General features: G+C 41.0%; 1 protein-coding gene across 1 annotated transcript; it reads right to left on the bottom strand.

The window, feature by feature from the left end:
• Positions 1-709: 709 nt before the first annotated feature.
• On the bottom strand, positions 710-15,246 carry LOC145467427 (uncharacterized). The gene is made up of 3 exons (XM_081450984.1): positions 14,848-15,246; positions 13,864-14,235; positions 710-3,883 (listed from the first exon to the last, which is right to left on the bottom strand). Exons 1-3 carry the CDS (start codon positions 14,962-14,964, stop codon positions 3,530-3,532), a joined length of 843 nt encoding a protein of 280 aa, XP_081307110.1. The 5' UTR covers positions 14,965-15,246; the 3' UTR covers positions 710-3,529.
• Between the last annotated feature and the right edge of the window lie 312 nt (positions 15,247-15,558).

The raw sequence follows: 15,558 nt of genomic DNA, 5'->3' as shown, positions 1-15,558 counted from the left end.
ATCAGCCACGGTCATGTGTTCTCTTGATTGGCGGAGCTATCGTACGCTATCAGCCAGGGCCGTGTCTTCTCTTGATTGGCTGAGCTATCGTACGCTATCAGTCACGGCCATGTGTTCTCTTGATTGACTGAGCTATCGTACGCTATCAGCCACGACAATGTGTTTTCTTGATTGGCCGAGCTATCGTACGCTATCACCCACGGCCATGTGTTCTCTCTATTGGCTGAGCTATCGTACGCTATCAGCCACGACCATGTGTTCTCTTGAGTGGCCGACCTCTCGTACGCTATCAGCCACGGCCATGTGTTCTCTTGATTGGCCGAGCTATCGTACGCTATCAGCCACGGCCATGTGTTCTCTCTATTGGCTGAGCTATCGTACGCTATCAGCCACGGCCATGTGTTCTCTTGATTGGCCGAGCTATCGTACGCTATCAGCCCCGGCCATGTGTTCTCTTGATTGGCTGAGCTATTGTACGGTATTAGGCACGGCCATGTGTTCTCTTGATTGGCTGAGCTATCGTACGCTATCAGCCACGGCCATGTCTTCTCTTGATTGGCTGAGCTATCGTACGCTATCGGCCACGGCCATGTGTTCTCTTTATTGGCTGAGGTATCGTACGCTATCAGCCACGGCCATGTGTTCTCTTGATTGGCTGAGCTATCGTACGCTATCAGCCACGGCCATGTGTTCTCTAGATTGGCTGAGCTATCATACGCTGTCAGCCACGGCCATGTGTTCTCTTGATTGGCTGAGCTATCGTACGCTATCAGCCACGGCCATGTGTTCTCTTGATTGGCTGAGCTATCCTACGCTATCAGCCACAGCCTTGTGTTCTCCTGATTGGCAGAGCTATCGTACGTTATCAGTCACGGCCATGCGTTCTCTTGATTGGCTGAGCTATCATACGCTATCAACCACGGCCATGTTTTCTCTTGATTGGTTGAGCTATCGTACGCTATCAGCCACAGCCTTGTGTTCTCCTGATTGTTTGAGCTATCGTACGCTATCGGTCACGGCCATACGTTATCTTGATTGGCTGAGCTATCATACGCTATCAACCACGGCCATGTGTTCTATTGATTGGCTGAGCTATCGTACGCTATCAGTCACGGCCATGTGTTCTCGTTTTTTCGAAGCTCCGATGGGAAGTGAAGAGACATTACTGAATGATTAAATTCACCGTTATTTCATTCTAAAAACTGTATCTCTAAACTGTATCTCTAAACTCTGCGACTGTGAAGTAATGGCAGGAAAAGTACGTATATAGAATGACAAAAGAGATGCCGATATAATTTAATATCCCTTTTTGATCACTACGGCCCGTTGACACAAACACCACCTTGGCCCCTAACAAAAGCTCAGTTAATTTCATATCTAAAACCCTCGTTTGCACGACCGTCTCCGTAAAGCCATCGAGTACCACCTTGTAAACTTTTAACCTTTATTTTCTTTTAAAATTTACCTCGTTAATGCTACAACTCGAAATTGATTTTTAAAATGGCAACATACAAAATGAAACTAAAAAAACTGTAATGAGTCTCCATAAAATAAGTCAGTTGTGTTTAGTAAACTGCGAATAGAAATCAATGGGAGAATCACAATTAAATTAGCCTCTTTCAGGCGTTTAGTTATCTGGGCGCAACCGACAGTATAGGGGAGAAGCGCGGTGCGGGCGACCCCTAGCCTATCTCTCCTTTCGTCGCTCCAACGTATTTTCGCGCTACAAGCCAAATAACTGAATGCATCCGTGGAAGAAACTACAATTAAATTATATAAAGCTTTCACAGAGCGGTTTTTATTTAGGTGTCGTAAAGTAACTGGTTTTGCACTACTATGCTGCATAATTGACTTAGAAAACTCGCGCCACTTTTTCATCCAATCAGAAGTAAAACCAAAACCAAACATGACTTACTCGCACAGGTTTTCCCGCGCTTTGCGTCAGCTATATGTTATAACAACTTCGAGTTTTGATTGAATCAATGTACTGTCTGTGTCCTTGTTAATTGGCTGGCTTGATTACTTCGGTTTTGGTTTAACGACACTCAATTGAAAACCGCTCTAAATAAACAGTAGCCTCCATTTTGCGAGGAAACATGCTCGGATATTTGTCCGCGGACATTGTCTGTTCCGAGAAGGGAACAGTTTTCCGAGAGCGTAGCTCGAGGAAAACTGACAGCATTCAGGTATGGATAATGTCCAAGGACAGATATCCGAGCATATTTTCACGCCAAATGAAGGTTATCGTGTTGATTATCCTTCAAATATTTTTGCATCTCTTGCTTAACTTAACTTGACATATTGAAATTTGTTTTTGAGTAATTATACGGTAACATGGAACATTGAGAAAAAACACTGTTTAGTCATCAGTACAATGCCACTACAATCTGTAGAGTAGCCATCATACCGAGCTTTTGGAACAAGCATTTTACTTCCTCAACTTAGATTTTATTTTAATGGTATTACATGCAAGTACTATGTAATAAAATTAGTTTCCAATCATTAATAAGTCAAGTGCACGTGAAAAGTAGATTACATGCATTTCGTAAATTTTTGGTGATTTTCTAATTTAGAAAATGTTTATGCTACACTAATCACATTTATGGCCTTATTTTTACCTATTCATATGGCTAAAACAGTTTCACTAAAAACACACAAACGTTTCAGTTCTAACTACAATAACTTTTAATAAGCATGAGCTTAAGGTCTTTCCCCAGTATTGCATTGCGCATCCCTACTGCTATGTGGGAGGCGCGGTGGCCTCATGGTTAGTGCGCTCGTCTCCGGATCGAGCGGTCCGGGTTCGAGCCCTGGCCGGGGAAATTGCGTTGTGTTCTTGGGCAAGACACTTTACTCTCACAGTGCCTCTCTCCACCCAGGTGTATAAATGGGTACCGGCGAACTTAATGCTGGGGGTAACCCTGCGATGGACTAGCATCCCATCCAGGGGGGAGTAGAAATACTCCTAGTCGCTTCATGCTACAGAAACCGGGATAAGCTCCGGCCTGATGGGCCACCTGGCTCGTATGCAGACTTTACCTTACCTTACCAGTATTGCATTGCGCATCCCTATTGCGCAGAATTTCACGCGTGATTAGCGCGCGCGCATTAAAAAATGGCGGCTTTTTCTTTACAGCTGGACCTCGCCATAGAGGTAAATCGTCATTTTCTCGCAAACGAGTATGGGTACCTATCATTTTTTTCTGTTGTTTTGAATTGAGTAATAAATTTCTCTGTGTAAAATAAATATGGACCAATTCTCAGTGTAGAACCAAAAGCAATCGTCGGAAACGTGAATTTAGCAATCAATCGTAACTACAATCATGGTGCTATTATAAAAATTTATATCAGTATAAACAAGGTGCTTTTGCTCCTAAAAAAACATGTGGACCCCCCATTTTTATTTCAAAATTTAAGTTCCAATAATATAAACAATCGATAGGCAAAGTTTCACAAAAATCTCAGTGCAGGTTCTATTTCAGCGGAATGACCTTAAGCAGCGACAATCTCGATAATAAGAACTGATTAGTTAGGACTGAGACCTAGACACTTCCTCAATCATTATTCGGGACACTGATGACCATCCAGTGTAAGCCCAAGTACTGCCACTAGGACAAGATCCTATCCACAATTCCACTCTAACCGTGCCCTGTGGGATGTTTTCACAGTATCCCTCAAATGATCGATGATGAAGCAAACTGGGACTCCCAGATGGCCAATTGTTGTACACAACAGCTTCGATTGTCATGGGTCCACTGTATTCGTTACCATTAAACTTGAAGAAACACCGGTTACACTTACTAGAAGAACCATCGACTCTCATAATTCCCTGGAATGAGACTTTGACCGCAGTATCAGACTGCGACTTATTAAACGAGCAGTCCTGAAACAAACGAAAGTAAAATAAGTCAGAACTCATATAAATAAATTTCATCACATTTTGGCTTGATTTGTATCGTTAACTGGGATTAACTGAACACCAATCATCAGTTGTTGGTTCCGTGGGAGAAAGTGTCAAGCTTGGTGTTAGCCTGTTGGTGTGTTAGCCTGCTGGTATGTTAGCCTGCGAGCAGGCTCACGTTCGAACACAAGCGCGAGCGGCGAAGCCGCTAGACGAGAAAGTGAGCCTGCTATGATCTCTGCAAATTTTTCATTTTCACCCCGGAAACCGCAGAAAAGAATAAGCCAACTAATTTTCACCGGAAGTATGAACTTTGGTAGCTCAGATTACTCGGGAAAATTGTAAATCTTTTTCATAACAACATGCAGGCCTAATATCTGTCGTTGACAAAGTTTTGCCGAAGACAAACCGTGAAAGTTTATGTCTAGAAAGGACACTCACTTGATTCCGAGTGATTTTGCTTTGGCAGACTGGTCTTTGATGATGCTGATAAACGGGCAAACGCCTTCGTGTTGTTTCGTTGCCCGCTTAACGTTTGCCATACATTGTGTCTAGAATGTTTGGAAATTCAGGGGCGGATCTAGCTGATCTAGGGGACAGCCCCCTCCTCCCCACCCGCCTCCCCCCCCCCCCCTCCGCCTATTTTGGGTAAAAAAAAAATCACAGAAGGAAAAGCCGACATGGCAAGGAAATGAACGGTAGAATCCTTGCCCAGAGTGGATTCTTCGGTTCCTTTGACGCACCATGATCCGAAGAGATCTTGGATTAATCTGTTTAGAAAAGAAACGCAAAATCCGTTTTCGGATTTAATAATCCAATCTTGGATTTTCTTAAAGAAACGCACTCTAAGTTTGATCGAATGTCAGATAACGATCTGCGAGTGAAGTTGAACTAACGATGAATAGATTATAGCCTGCGGTAGATTAAATTGTACTGGACAAAGTATTTTCCAGGAAAGGCATTTGAATGGTTGGCGACACTTAGAACTCAATTTCAGATCGCCAACACTTGTAACAAATATTTCTTGAGACAATAAAGTTTTGACCAGTTACCCTGTAAGACAGCGTGTCGCCAAATGTTTTTTAAATTTTGTTTGCATTCGTTTACGTTGCTCGAATTTTACATCTTGTCGGTGAATTAACCATTCTGACTACAAAACACGGCGTTTTATCGAGTTACACAACACAGAAAGTTTGTTTTCTGACAACCAATGAATTTGCCGAGCTACAAATCGGAAAATGTATCTCCTAGCACAGTTCTGAGGATCATCATGGCCAGTTGCCAAGCTACACGAAAGATTTGTTTTCTTACCACAACTCATGGCCATTCGCCGTCGCCGAGCTACAAAACATTCTTTCCCGATGACGCAAGCTTTAGTTACTAGTTGTCGAAGGCTAGCGGGTCAAAATACATCCAACTTTGCAGAAATCATACACACTTTCTTCCAAACTATACGGCGAATACGCGACTGCGTGCATGCGCTCATGATGTAGTTTGCCCCTGCTGGGTGGTTGGGGGGTGGGCAAATCGGCAAACAAAATGTAATTTGTGATACTCGGTATTGACATAAATTACTATTTTGTCGACACGGAACAGAGAACTGGGTGGGAGAGTAGTACGCGAAGGCTCATGGGTAGTACGTTTGTAACAAGAGACGGTTGAGAAACTTGTGACATTCTACGGTCAGCCTTGCCACTAGCACTTTCCCATAAGGTTTATTTTTATTGTGTAATAAGCGTCATATGATTTGCTTTTTCATTCTGTTGTTTATAGGTCAACCTTAAAACCCCAAAGGTAGCGCCACTGCATTTGGTCGGGGGTGCACGGTCCCTATTTTTCCTAACAAGAGGTTTTGGGGGTTTACGTGTCCGGCTTTGGCGCATGTAGGACGTTACTTGATGTATCTCTTATCCACTTTGTTGTAAGCTTATTCTCGCAAATAAAACATGTCTTGGGCCAGGCTGACCAACCCGCCCATGACTCAACCTTTGAGTGTGTTCGGTTGTGTAGTGAAGGCAAAATATGTCGATACAGGCAGGCTCACTTTCTTGACGCCTCTTCACCAGACAATACCCTGCCGGATTGCTTCACTCCTCATCGCTCGCGCGTGACTCAAAGGTGAGCCTGCTCGCAGGCTAACGTGGTGTAAGGAACTACCCTTAAATCTAGGGGAGTGAGTCAATCTGGGTGAGTTTTTTGCCAGTCTATCGCGACCGAAAAGTAAAACAAAATTGCAAGTTTGAATTTCGCCTGAATTGCAAACGACCCTTGATGTTTCATCAAGACCCACTAAGTTTACGTCTGTAGATACACAGGTCGCCCAAGCTCTCTTTATGAACCACACAAGCAACACAATATGGCATCGAATTATAAGGGTTTGTATGGAGTTTTCTTAGGGCTTGCCACAAGTTGCTCGGCAACTTTTTGTCAACTTTTTTGTTTCGAACAACTTTTGCATTCCGAGCAATTTCTAGTTTTCTAGTTATCGGAGCAGCTTTTAGGGCTATAATTGGCCATGCTTCCAGTTTTACAATGTTTCAGTAGACAATTTGTGAATTTCCTCTGAAAAAAAGAGCAGTTCCTCCCCGCTGGGGCAGATCATGGGCGAAAGATGTATGCAGCCGGGCTGTTAGGTCAGCGGTTTTATAAAGAAAATCCAAAATGGCGGACGCAGATTCACGCTCCACTGATTCGAGTGTATCAGGTTACAAAGGTCATTCAGATCCTTTGAGGGTAGCCGCATAAGCAGGGGCAAGACTGAGTACTCCAGCGAAAATGATAATGGTTAGAGGTCTTGACTGTGAACAGCAACGACAATTTTATGGGCTCATAATAGAACTTTTACAAGATTAATATTGTCATATTGATATTGATGCGTAGTATTTACTCATACGTATTGTGAACAAACTTATTCAGCGACGCTGGTTACAACGCAAAATTGCACAAAAATGCTCAGAAATTTTACTTTTGTTGTAAAGATTGAATATTTTTGCATCAGACCAAATAAAAGAAGAGAGACAAAAAAAAAAGTTTTTGCTTTTTGTAGCAAGTTTTGAACAACTTTCGTTGCAAAAGGCAACTTTTGACTTTTTTGGAGCAAGTTTTGAGCAACATGACGGGGTTACCAAGCCGGTTTCAACGGTCGTTGTGTCGCGGATCAAAAGGACACGGAGCTCTTCTATCATTTTATCGTTTCACTGGGGACACGAAGAGCCGCCTGGCGTCGCTCGCAGGGCTGCAATTGTGTGGCTAGAGAATTGAAATGGACGATCAACCTTTGCCCTTGAATTCTACAGTGGATTTGTGGCCGTGGGTACATTTTAGCCTAGGATTTTTGACTTCGTTCGGCAGGCTGTCCCGACTGAAGTGTTTCGCCTTGTCCTCTCTTTATGAAGGGAAAACCGGAATTCAAAAAAGTCGGTTAAATCAAGTTAAATCGGTAAAATAACCACACCAGGAACAAACAGCACACGTATGGAATAAGTTAAGTGATTTATGTTGAGAATTTTCACTTTTAACTACCTCCACGGATATCATGTAGAAAATCCCATACAAACCCTTATAATTCGATGTCATATTGTGTTGCTTGTGTGGTTCATAGAGAGAGCTTGGGCTGCCTGTGCTCGGACTTGAAAGTGCACGCGCTGCACTATGCAAATGACTACTTGTACGCGTCAGACTTTCCTTTCAAAAACTTTTGCAAACTCGTCAAACAGGCAGAAACAATAAGAAACCATCAAAAACAGGTTTTGGTTATGATTAAGCATTGTTTGAGAAACTCACAAATTAACTCGATACAATAGGAGAGAGTTTTCTTGCTATATTCGTAAGCCAGAACCATGGATAGTAAAGAGACTATCCATGCCAGAACAAACGCAAAAGCGTTCGCGTTAATAATAATAATGATAATAATAATAATAATAATAATAATAAAAGCGCGTTATCTAGCGCGAGCAGATCTTATTATTCATTCACAGCGCGAAATTGAAGTCTTTTTTTCGATCTTGAAAAACTTACCTTTTCCATTAGCTCAGAGCATAAAACTACATATAAGCGCCCTGATTCTTAGTCCCTGCCTTATTCAACGCCATCACCGTGAAAAATCCGCTAGAGAATCTCGCAACTCTCACCATTTGATCACGCAACGTGACAACATCCAGACGAAAACCCCTGACATGTGCGTGGATCCGAGCGGATATATGTCGTCGGGATGGCGCAATTTGTTCTAAAAGTAGCAAAATTGTTCGATATCATAGGTGCACGCGGATCCCAAGACTTACAGTCTCCGTCCCCGATTATGGCTCCTGTATGTATCTAAAAGGAAGAAGCTTAGCAGACAATAGTTTTGACACCTCCGTGAGATAACGAAAAATAGTACCTTTACCATCTGCATGTGTTTATTATCTCATACCAAAAGAAAAAAGACGGTAGCAAATGCCATGATATCTCTCCCAAAGGGACCTTCAACACCGTTCCCGAAGTTAATCAGGCCAAACACTTACAATATTGAATTCTCTCATAAGAAAAATTTCTTTGAAAAATTAGGATCCTTAAAGAAAACCTTAAGTATCTGGTCCCGAAGAGACTTATCTATATACGGTAGAATAAATATTGTTAAAACGTTAACCCTCTCCAAACTTGTATTCATCTCCAGTGTTATGGAGACTCCCAAAAAATTTGCAACAGAGGTCAATAAAATAGTGTTCGATTTTATCTAGAAGCAAAAACCCGCTAAAATAAAAAGACAACCCTCATTAAGAAGAAATCGGATGGCGGTCTTGGCATGAAAGATTTTGTTCTTTTCGATAAAGCTTTGAAGCTAACTTGGGTAAAACGGCTGTGCTCCGACTCAGATGCACCGTTGAAGTATATTCCAAAATCGTTTCTCTCTACTCTCGGGGGCACTGAGCTCTTTCAACGTAATTATGACTACAACTTTCTTGATCTTAATGGCCATCTTCCTGAATTTTACAAACAAATTATTCATCATTGGCAAGAAATCGTGTCTACGACACCTTACAGCAAAACCGACTCTACTGTCTCAGACAATCTGGAACAACAAATTCATTACGATTACCAAAAAAATGGTATATCTGCCTCATTGGCACCGAGCAGGTATAAAGCAAATTTCAGACCTTTTCGACGAGCATGAAAATTGCTTCCTGCCTTTCCTTTCCTTGCGCAATGAATACACGCTAAATTGCAACTTTTTACAATATCATAGTCTTTTATCTGCGATCCCTCAAAGTTGGAAGAAGCTCCTTCACGTTAATTCTGGCGACTCTACTACACCCCCGCCGCCAATCTGTACTATAACGTGCAAGATGTTATACGACAAACTGTTAACCTTAGAAAATCTTCTTCCTCCCACTTCAGAAAAAAAACTCTTATCTTACGGAATCGCAAAAGAGAATCTAAATAAAATTTATCTTCTGCCGTTCAAAGCCACAAAAGAAGTTAAATTGGTAATGTTTCAGCACAAAATTATACACAACATTTTAGCCACGAACAGTATATTATACAAATGAACAAGGTTGCCTCCCCATCCTGCCCTTTCTGTCCCTCTGATAGTCAAAACATACGTCATTTGTTTATTAGCTGCCCGCAAGCGTCTTCCTTTTGGTATAAGTTCCAAAGTTGGTATTCTACCGTAAGTTACGCGAGTTTACTTCTCTCCGTGCCAAATGTATTATTTGGAATTACTCGTCCCTGTACTCACCATTTGACCCTCAACCACCTCATAATGCTAGGCAAATACTTTCTTTATATCAACGCTCTAAATAATACATGTTCGTTTTCAGCGACTTCATCTCATTAGTGCAAGATAAAATCGACATCATAAAATATATTGCTGCCACGTTGAATGATGAAAGGGAATTTCAACAGAAGTAGAAATTCTTTCTCACCATTTAAGGCGTTTCCCTTAGTAATTTTTTGCGAGGTCTTTTTTTTTTTTAGTTTGTTTGTTGTTTCTTTTTTTTTTCCTATAATTAAGTAATTACATTGTATTGTAACTCCTTAAGTAACGTAATGTGTAAGTCATAATAAGTAATTATCGCGTATTGTAAGTAAGTAAGGTAATACCAAGTATTGTAAATAGGTTTTTATTTTTTTGATGTATTGTAAGTGACGTTTGTAAGACAGTAAAAGCGTTAGAAATAGTGATAATAATAATAATAATGATAATGGTAATGATAGTGATAGTGATAGTGATAGTGATAGTGATAGTGATAGTGATAGTGATAGTGATAGTGATAATGATAATGATAATACAGTGTATTGTAAATAGGTTAAGTAGTGTGTCGTGTTGTAAGTAGAGTAAAGCAATGTAAGTAATTATGCGTTTAGCAATAATAAAAAAAAAATTAGGCCAAACACAAATCTCAGTCACCCCAACACTATAGTTTCTTCAAACTCCGTTCAATGCAAAACCTTTACCAAGCGTCCGTGAAATTAAATCTCCTTCTCCTTCCTTCCAACAAAAACACGCCAAGCGCCGTCTAATAATACCTAGTACTCAGTCCACACCCAACTAAATAATAGAAGGGCCAATAAAATTTAATAACTAATAGTAATCAGAGATTATGAGAGTGCGTTCGACGCCCTCACTTTAATATGTATACCTTAAACAAATGATTTCACCAGCTGACTTTCAACCTTTGTCTGTTGCTAATATCAACATTTTTCAGCAGCAACCGAGGTTTTAAAGTCAGATATGCATAATGTCAATGTCCATGCTAGTGACGAGGTCACGATTTGTTTATACGTTGCGTGACGCCGCCACTTTCTGTAGACTCACAAGTTTCATAGAATATTAAATTACGTACATTATTCTAAGCTGGAAGCACAAATTTAAGCTAGCATTTGCAATCGCGTGCTCGTTTATCGTTAACAAACTCCGTGCGACTGATTCGAGTATTTCCCCTGATGAATAAAGCAGACTTTTGGATCTTGCCTTCAGAGTACTTTTCCACCGATTCCAAGCAGTAAAATTTCGACCGGATAAAGACTGTGCCATCTGTCGCGACTGGAACTAATCAGTATGTGCAATCAAAAATGTAGGTGTTCCCACAGATAACATCCCAAAGCCGAGTCCCCGGGGGGGGGGGCACTGCCATATATGGGCTATATAGGTATGTGCCGCTGTGAAGGGTATGGTTTTCAAGCAGTTTACTCTAGGATAGGATATATAAATCAGAGCGTTTGGGTCTAGAATAGGGTATCATTTTCCACAAAACTGACTAGTTGGTTGAAGATTTTATCTAGAGTAAGGTAACCAGGGATTGCCACTCAAAAATATAAAAACAATTAAATTGGTAAGTTTAAATTTACGCAACAAGTGTCGACAGTGTCGATAGATGGGAGGATTTTGGAAGTTTACTCTAGTATAGATTAGCAAAATTCAGCTGAACTAGCTCTGGTATAGGCTAAGGGTTCCAGGGTCCCAGCGACACATCCCCACCCAGAAATTCCCAAAGTACCCCCCCCCCCCCGAGGCCAAGTCGTGTTAATAAACCAGGACAATTCCCGCAGAGTTCGGTAAATGCTGCCGAAGAAGCGTTTAAATTCACCAAAATCTAACGCTGAGAGCACATAATAGCGAAGCGTACGGCGACTAAATGAAAAGAAGTCAACGAAAGATCCAGCGAAAAGACGACCTCACATGGCCCGCTCACATACCGGTACTCACATGTTCGCCACATGTCTTATCACATGTCTTCGCCTTAAACGGTACCAGTCTACTGGCCGTGACATGCCCCTGCAAAAATCAAGCGGGGCGGCTGAATTTGCTAAGACTACTGCAACCTCGATCGATTTCGCCTGTATTACGCAGGAAGCCCAACATGTGGACACCAACAGGGCTTTTCAGTCTACTTAATTGGATATTTCCAGGATATTTTATGTAGGCAAACAAACGAGTGCGAGTTTGGTCAAATGGCCAGCACTCAATTAAACAATATCTACACTCAGAAAGTAAAAAAGACATGAAAACAAGAGAAAGCGGCTATTGAAAATATTATCCGGAGTGCTGCTACACGAATCGCAGCAACAACGCTTTGAGTTTTCGAGTAACTTCACTTCGAGGAAACCGCTCGCTTTGTGAGTTTCACCGCGGACGAGATTGTGCTACAGTGACCTTTAGTCCAGTTGTATCTGCCAAATCCTACGTTATCACAACAGCAACAATTTAAGAAACCCTCTTCTTTTATATCGGGGAAGCGAATTTAAAACTATAAAGGTAAGCCGCCATGACCCTACAGGTATGTGTTCAGCAAACGACACAGAGAGCGTGACAATGTCGGCGGCGAAAGGTCATATATGCGAATTAGTTCAAATTCTGTTTAATAAACCTTCGAAAGGAGTGTAAACTAGTGACGTTTCAACGAATTGTTTTGAACTTGGATACTATTACATGAAGATCAGGGACATAAGTATGCGCTAAAGAACTCAAAGTAATCCATCGGCCGTGAAATATTGCAATTGGGAGATACGTGTAAAAGAGAAGCGAAATTCCCGCTTTGTTTACACTGATACGTATGCGGCGATAAAGCAAACCCTAGGCCTGCTGTGGATCACAATTTTCAAAGATACTCTTTGTCTACCAAAACAACTATCACTTATTAGTAGAATTCTACTAGTGTACTTATGCAAATGCTGCAATCTGATTGGCTGGGCTACTCGTATACTATCACCTACTAGAGTGCAGTGGCCGGGGGTCGTCTACGAAATGGCGACGTTGGCTTCGTTTTAACAAAGTTCTGAAGTAATATTTTGATGCAAATGGATAAATTAATTCCTGAGAAGACTAAAAGAAAGATATTAACGGTTTCTTGACATTAAAAATCTTGAAATTATTGAAAAAGTGATGAGCGCGCGCACACAACTTCAATTCCAAATGACAATTCAATCCGAGCGATCTTTCAAAGGCGCAAAGTTTAATAATACTTCGAGAAGTACTTGGAAACCGCTATTTGAAGTAAATTTCAGTTAGAATTCTACTAAAACAATTAGGTTATTCGCTCTCGATTTCTATGAGGCCTTGGGCCCCATCAACTATAACCTCATAGAAACCTCGAGCTCATAATCTAATTGTTAATTAGTATCATAAAATGATGCCCTCTGTGTACAAAGAAGTACTCAACTCAAAGCTTGTAGACCGTGAATAACTTCGTGATTGTGCGGATGGCTGATGCGCTTACCGTTTTTGATGCAATAACCTTGTCAATAGACATAAGATATACGTGACAGTCCAAATTTCAGAACCAGGACGAAAACTGACGACGATATATCGTGTTTAGGTTTCAGGACGTGATATAAAAGTTGCCACACTCGTCTTCGAAGTCTCCAATCGAGTACTCAAGATGTTCGAAAAGTATACTGAGCTGTTCTAATCTGTAGCATTCATTTTGGTTACTCTACTCTTTGGCGCCCTCCAGCGTTTATGATGTGTATTTCCTGTCAAGGCTGGACAGAAATTACAAGGTAGAAAACTAGTAGGTATCGACAATATGAAGAATAAACTTGAATAAATCAAGTGAAAACAAGAGAGAATCTATAGCGCTTCCTGCGTGAATACATCCCGTGACGTCACAAGGTCCTTAAACTTGGTTCCAGAGCCCGGACACAGTCTTGCTCCAAAAAGTCGATTTCGGCAGCTAAAAAAGCACTTTCCGGTAGGATTTGACAGAAATAAAGTTCAATACTATTTTAAGCACGGTTGAAACTATAGATTGGGCTAAAAAAAGAGTGTACGAAAATTTCGTTCCAGTAGCACTTTAAAGATGTAATATCAGTTTCGTCACCGTGATATGAAACCAGCTGAAAAAACACTTCGGTTAATAACAGCATGATTCTCTCTCATATAAATCGTTGTCGAATTCTGAATCTGAATTTTAACTTACATTAGGTGATAAAAGTTATTTTGCCCATAACTATTGGCGATCCGAACATTTCACTCTTACCTTGATCTTACCGCTATCTCGATCATCATTCAGATTTTTCCACACACATTGTTTCCAGTTGTTTTGTGGCACTGCACTAGAAGGACTTGCCACGCTTTCTCCTTTCTCTCCCTTATCGCCTTTTTTTCCTTGATCGCCCACAGTTCCACGCGCTCCTTTTATTCCCATCATTCCTGGCGGTCCGCTCTTCCCACGAGGCCCTTCATTTCCTTTCTCTCCCTTTTGTCCCAGCATTCCTTGCGATCCCTTGTCACCAGTCTGTCCTTTAACTCCATCTCTTCCCTGCGGTCCTTGTGGCCCCGGAATGCCAGGCATTCCCGGCATACCATTGGATCCTGGAATACCCGGAAATCCATGGGTAGATATGGATTTCTAAGAAGAAAGTAGCAAATGCATTCACTGGACTAAGAAACACAGTGTGAAACTTAAACAACACGAGAACAAGATGTTTCTTATGTCGATAGATATTGTGGCATGAAAAACGATCTGCATTTTTGTCTCTTACTGCTTTAGCGATAGCAGTTACTTGTTTTTACAGTACTGTTAGTGTCAGCGTGTCTGCTAGTGGACTTGTGGCATTGCGGGTCTGCTTTGACAAGATAAAATCCTGTCAATTTTTAGACAATAGTCACGTTCTTGATATCTACATTTAATCAGGTCAAATATGTTCCTCTAATTCTTGCATAACAATGTTTTCTTCGTTTGTGAAGCCGATTGTTACTGGAAGTAACATGGCCATCATTAACATTCCTTGCGAGAATTTACTATGACTTGGGAAGTAAACATTCTTATATCGCTTCGCCTAACTTTTTATTTGAGTATATCAGCCTCGATTTGGGACCAGAAACATATGCCTTTTATTTTTCAATCAGATACTGAACTGCCACAAATAAGAAACACTGTAAATCATGCAAAATATTTTTACATCTCATATACAACTGATTGATTTTCGTTAAAAAAGGCAATTAATATTCAACTTTCTACCTCACATAAGTCCTTGGTATCGCCAGTATTTTGTTGTTGAGGGCTGGTAGTGGTTTCCAGTGAGTCCCCTGTTCCACACAACACCAAGAAAGCAGCAAAATACACAAACTGTGCCATGCTTGAAGACTTAAAGCGATCAACACTTTATAACAGTAGAACTTCACGTCTGTGTGGTATGAACCCGTTTCGTAACTGGTTTCGTGATGGCATGTGCTCAGCCTTTAAGACGCTTTTTCTAATGCCAGTCAGCATAGATAAGACGCTATTTTTCTAAACAGAGGTTATAACCCGGTAAAGAGATTTTAATCTATATCAAGGTAAGACATAAGGAGACCTCTTATAACATAACCGCCAGCAGGCTTTGTCTTTAGCTAACATTTGCTGCCAACACGCATGCGGAGTTACCTCCTGTCTCCTTTTTCGGAGGGACTTTGATTACTCCGTAATTCAAGAGTTTCAGTAAAAGAAGAGAAGTTTAGATTTTACCGTTTGTTCTACATAACGAGGTTGCATCGTTTTATCATTGTTTTAAGCGGGTAGTAGATCTTTATTTGGGCATGAATGGGGTACTTCAAATGGAGGGTGTGTAAAATGATATTGAGAATCAGGAATTTTTATGCAGTGGCTTTTTGTGCTAAACAACTCTGTTTGATAAAAGAGTATCACTATTCAGCCGAACATGTAAACCATTTTCTTAAATTTCCAGCTTGG

Source organism: Orbicella franksi, chromosome 14 (genome assembly GCF_964199315.1).
Source record: "Orbicella franksi chromosome 14, jaOrbFran1.1, whole genome shotgun sequence".
NCBI lineage: Eukaryota > Metazoa > Cnidaria > Anthozoa > Scleractinia > Merulinidae > Orbicella > Orbicella franksi.
This window is presented reverse-complemented; position numbering and strand designations above follow the sequence as displayed.

What these genes read in the sequence shown, in the direction of transcription:
- LOC145467427 (XM_081450984.1), bottom strand. Translation starts at nt 14,964, where the DNA reads ATGGCACAGTTTGTGTATTTTGCTGCTTTCTTGGTGTTGTGTGGAACA. An exon ending in ATACCAAGGACTTATGTGAG is followed by an intron (nt 14,236 to 14,847) that starts GTAGAAAGTTGA and finishes CTTTCTTCTTAG; the next exon opens with AAATCCATATCTACCCATGG. An exon ending in GAGATAGCGGTAAGATCAAG is followed by an intron (nt 3,884 to 13,863) that starts GTAAGAGTGAAA and finishes CGTTTGTTTCAG; the next exon opens with GACTGCTCGTTTAATAAGTC.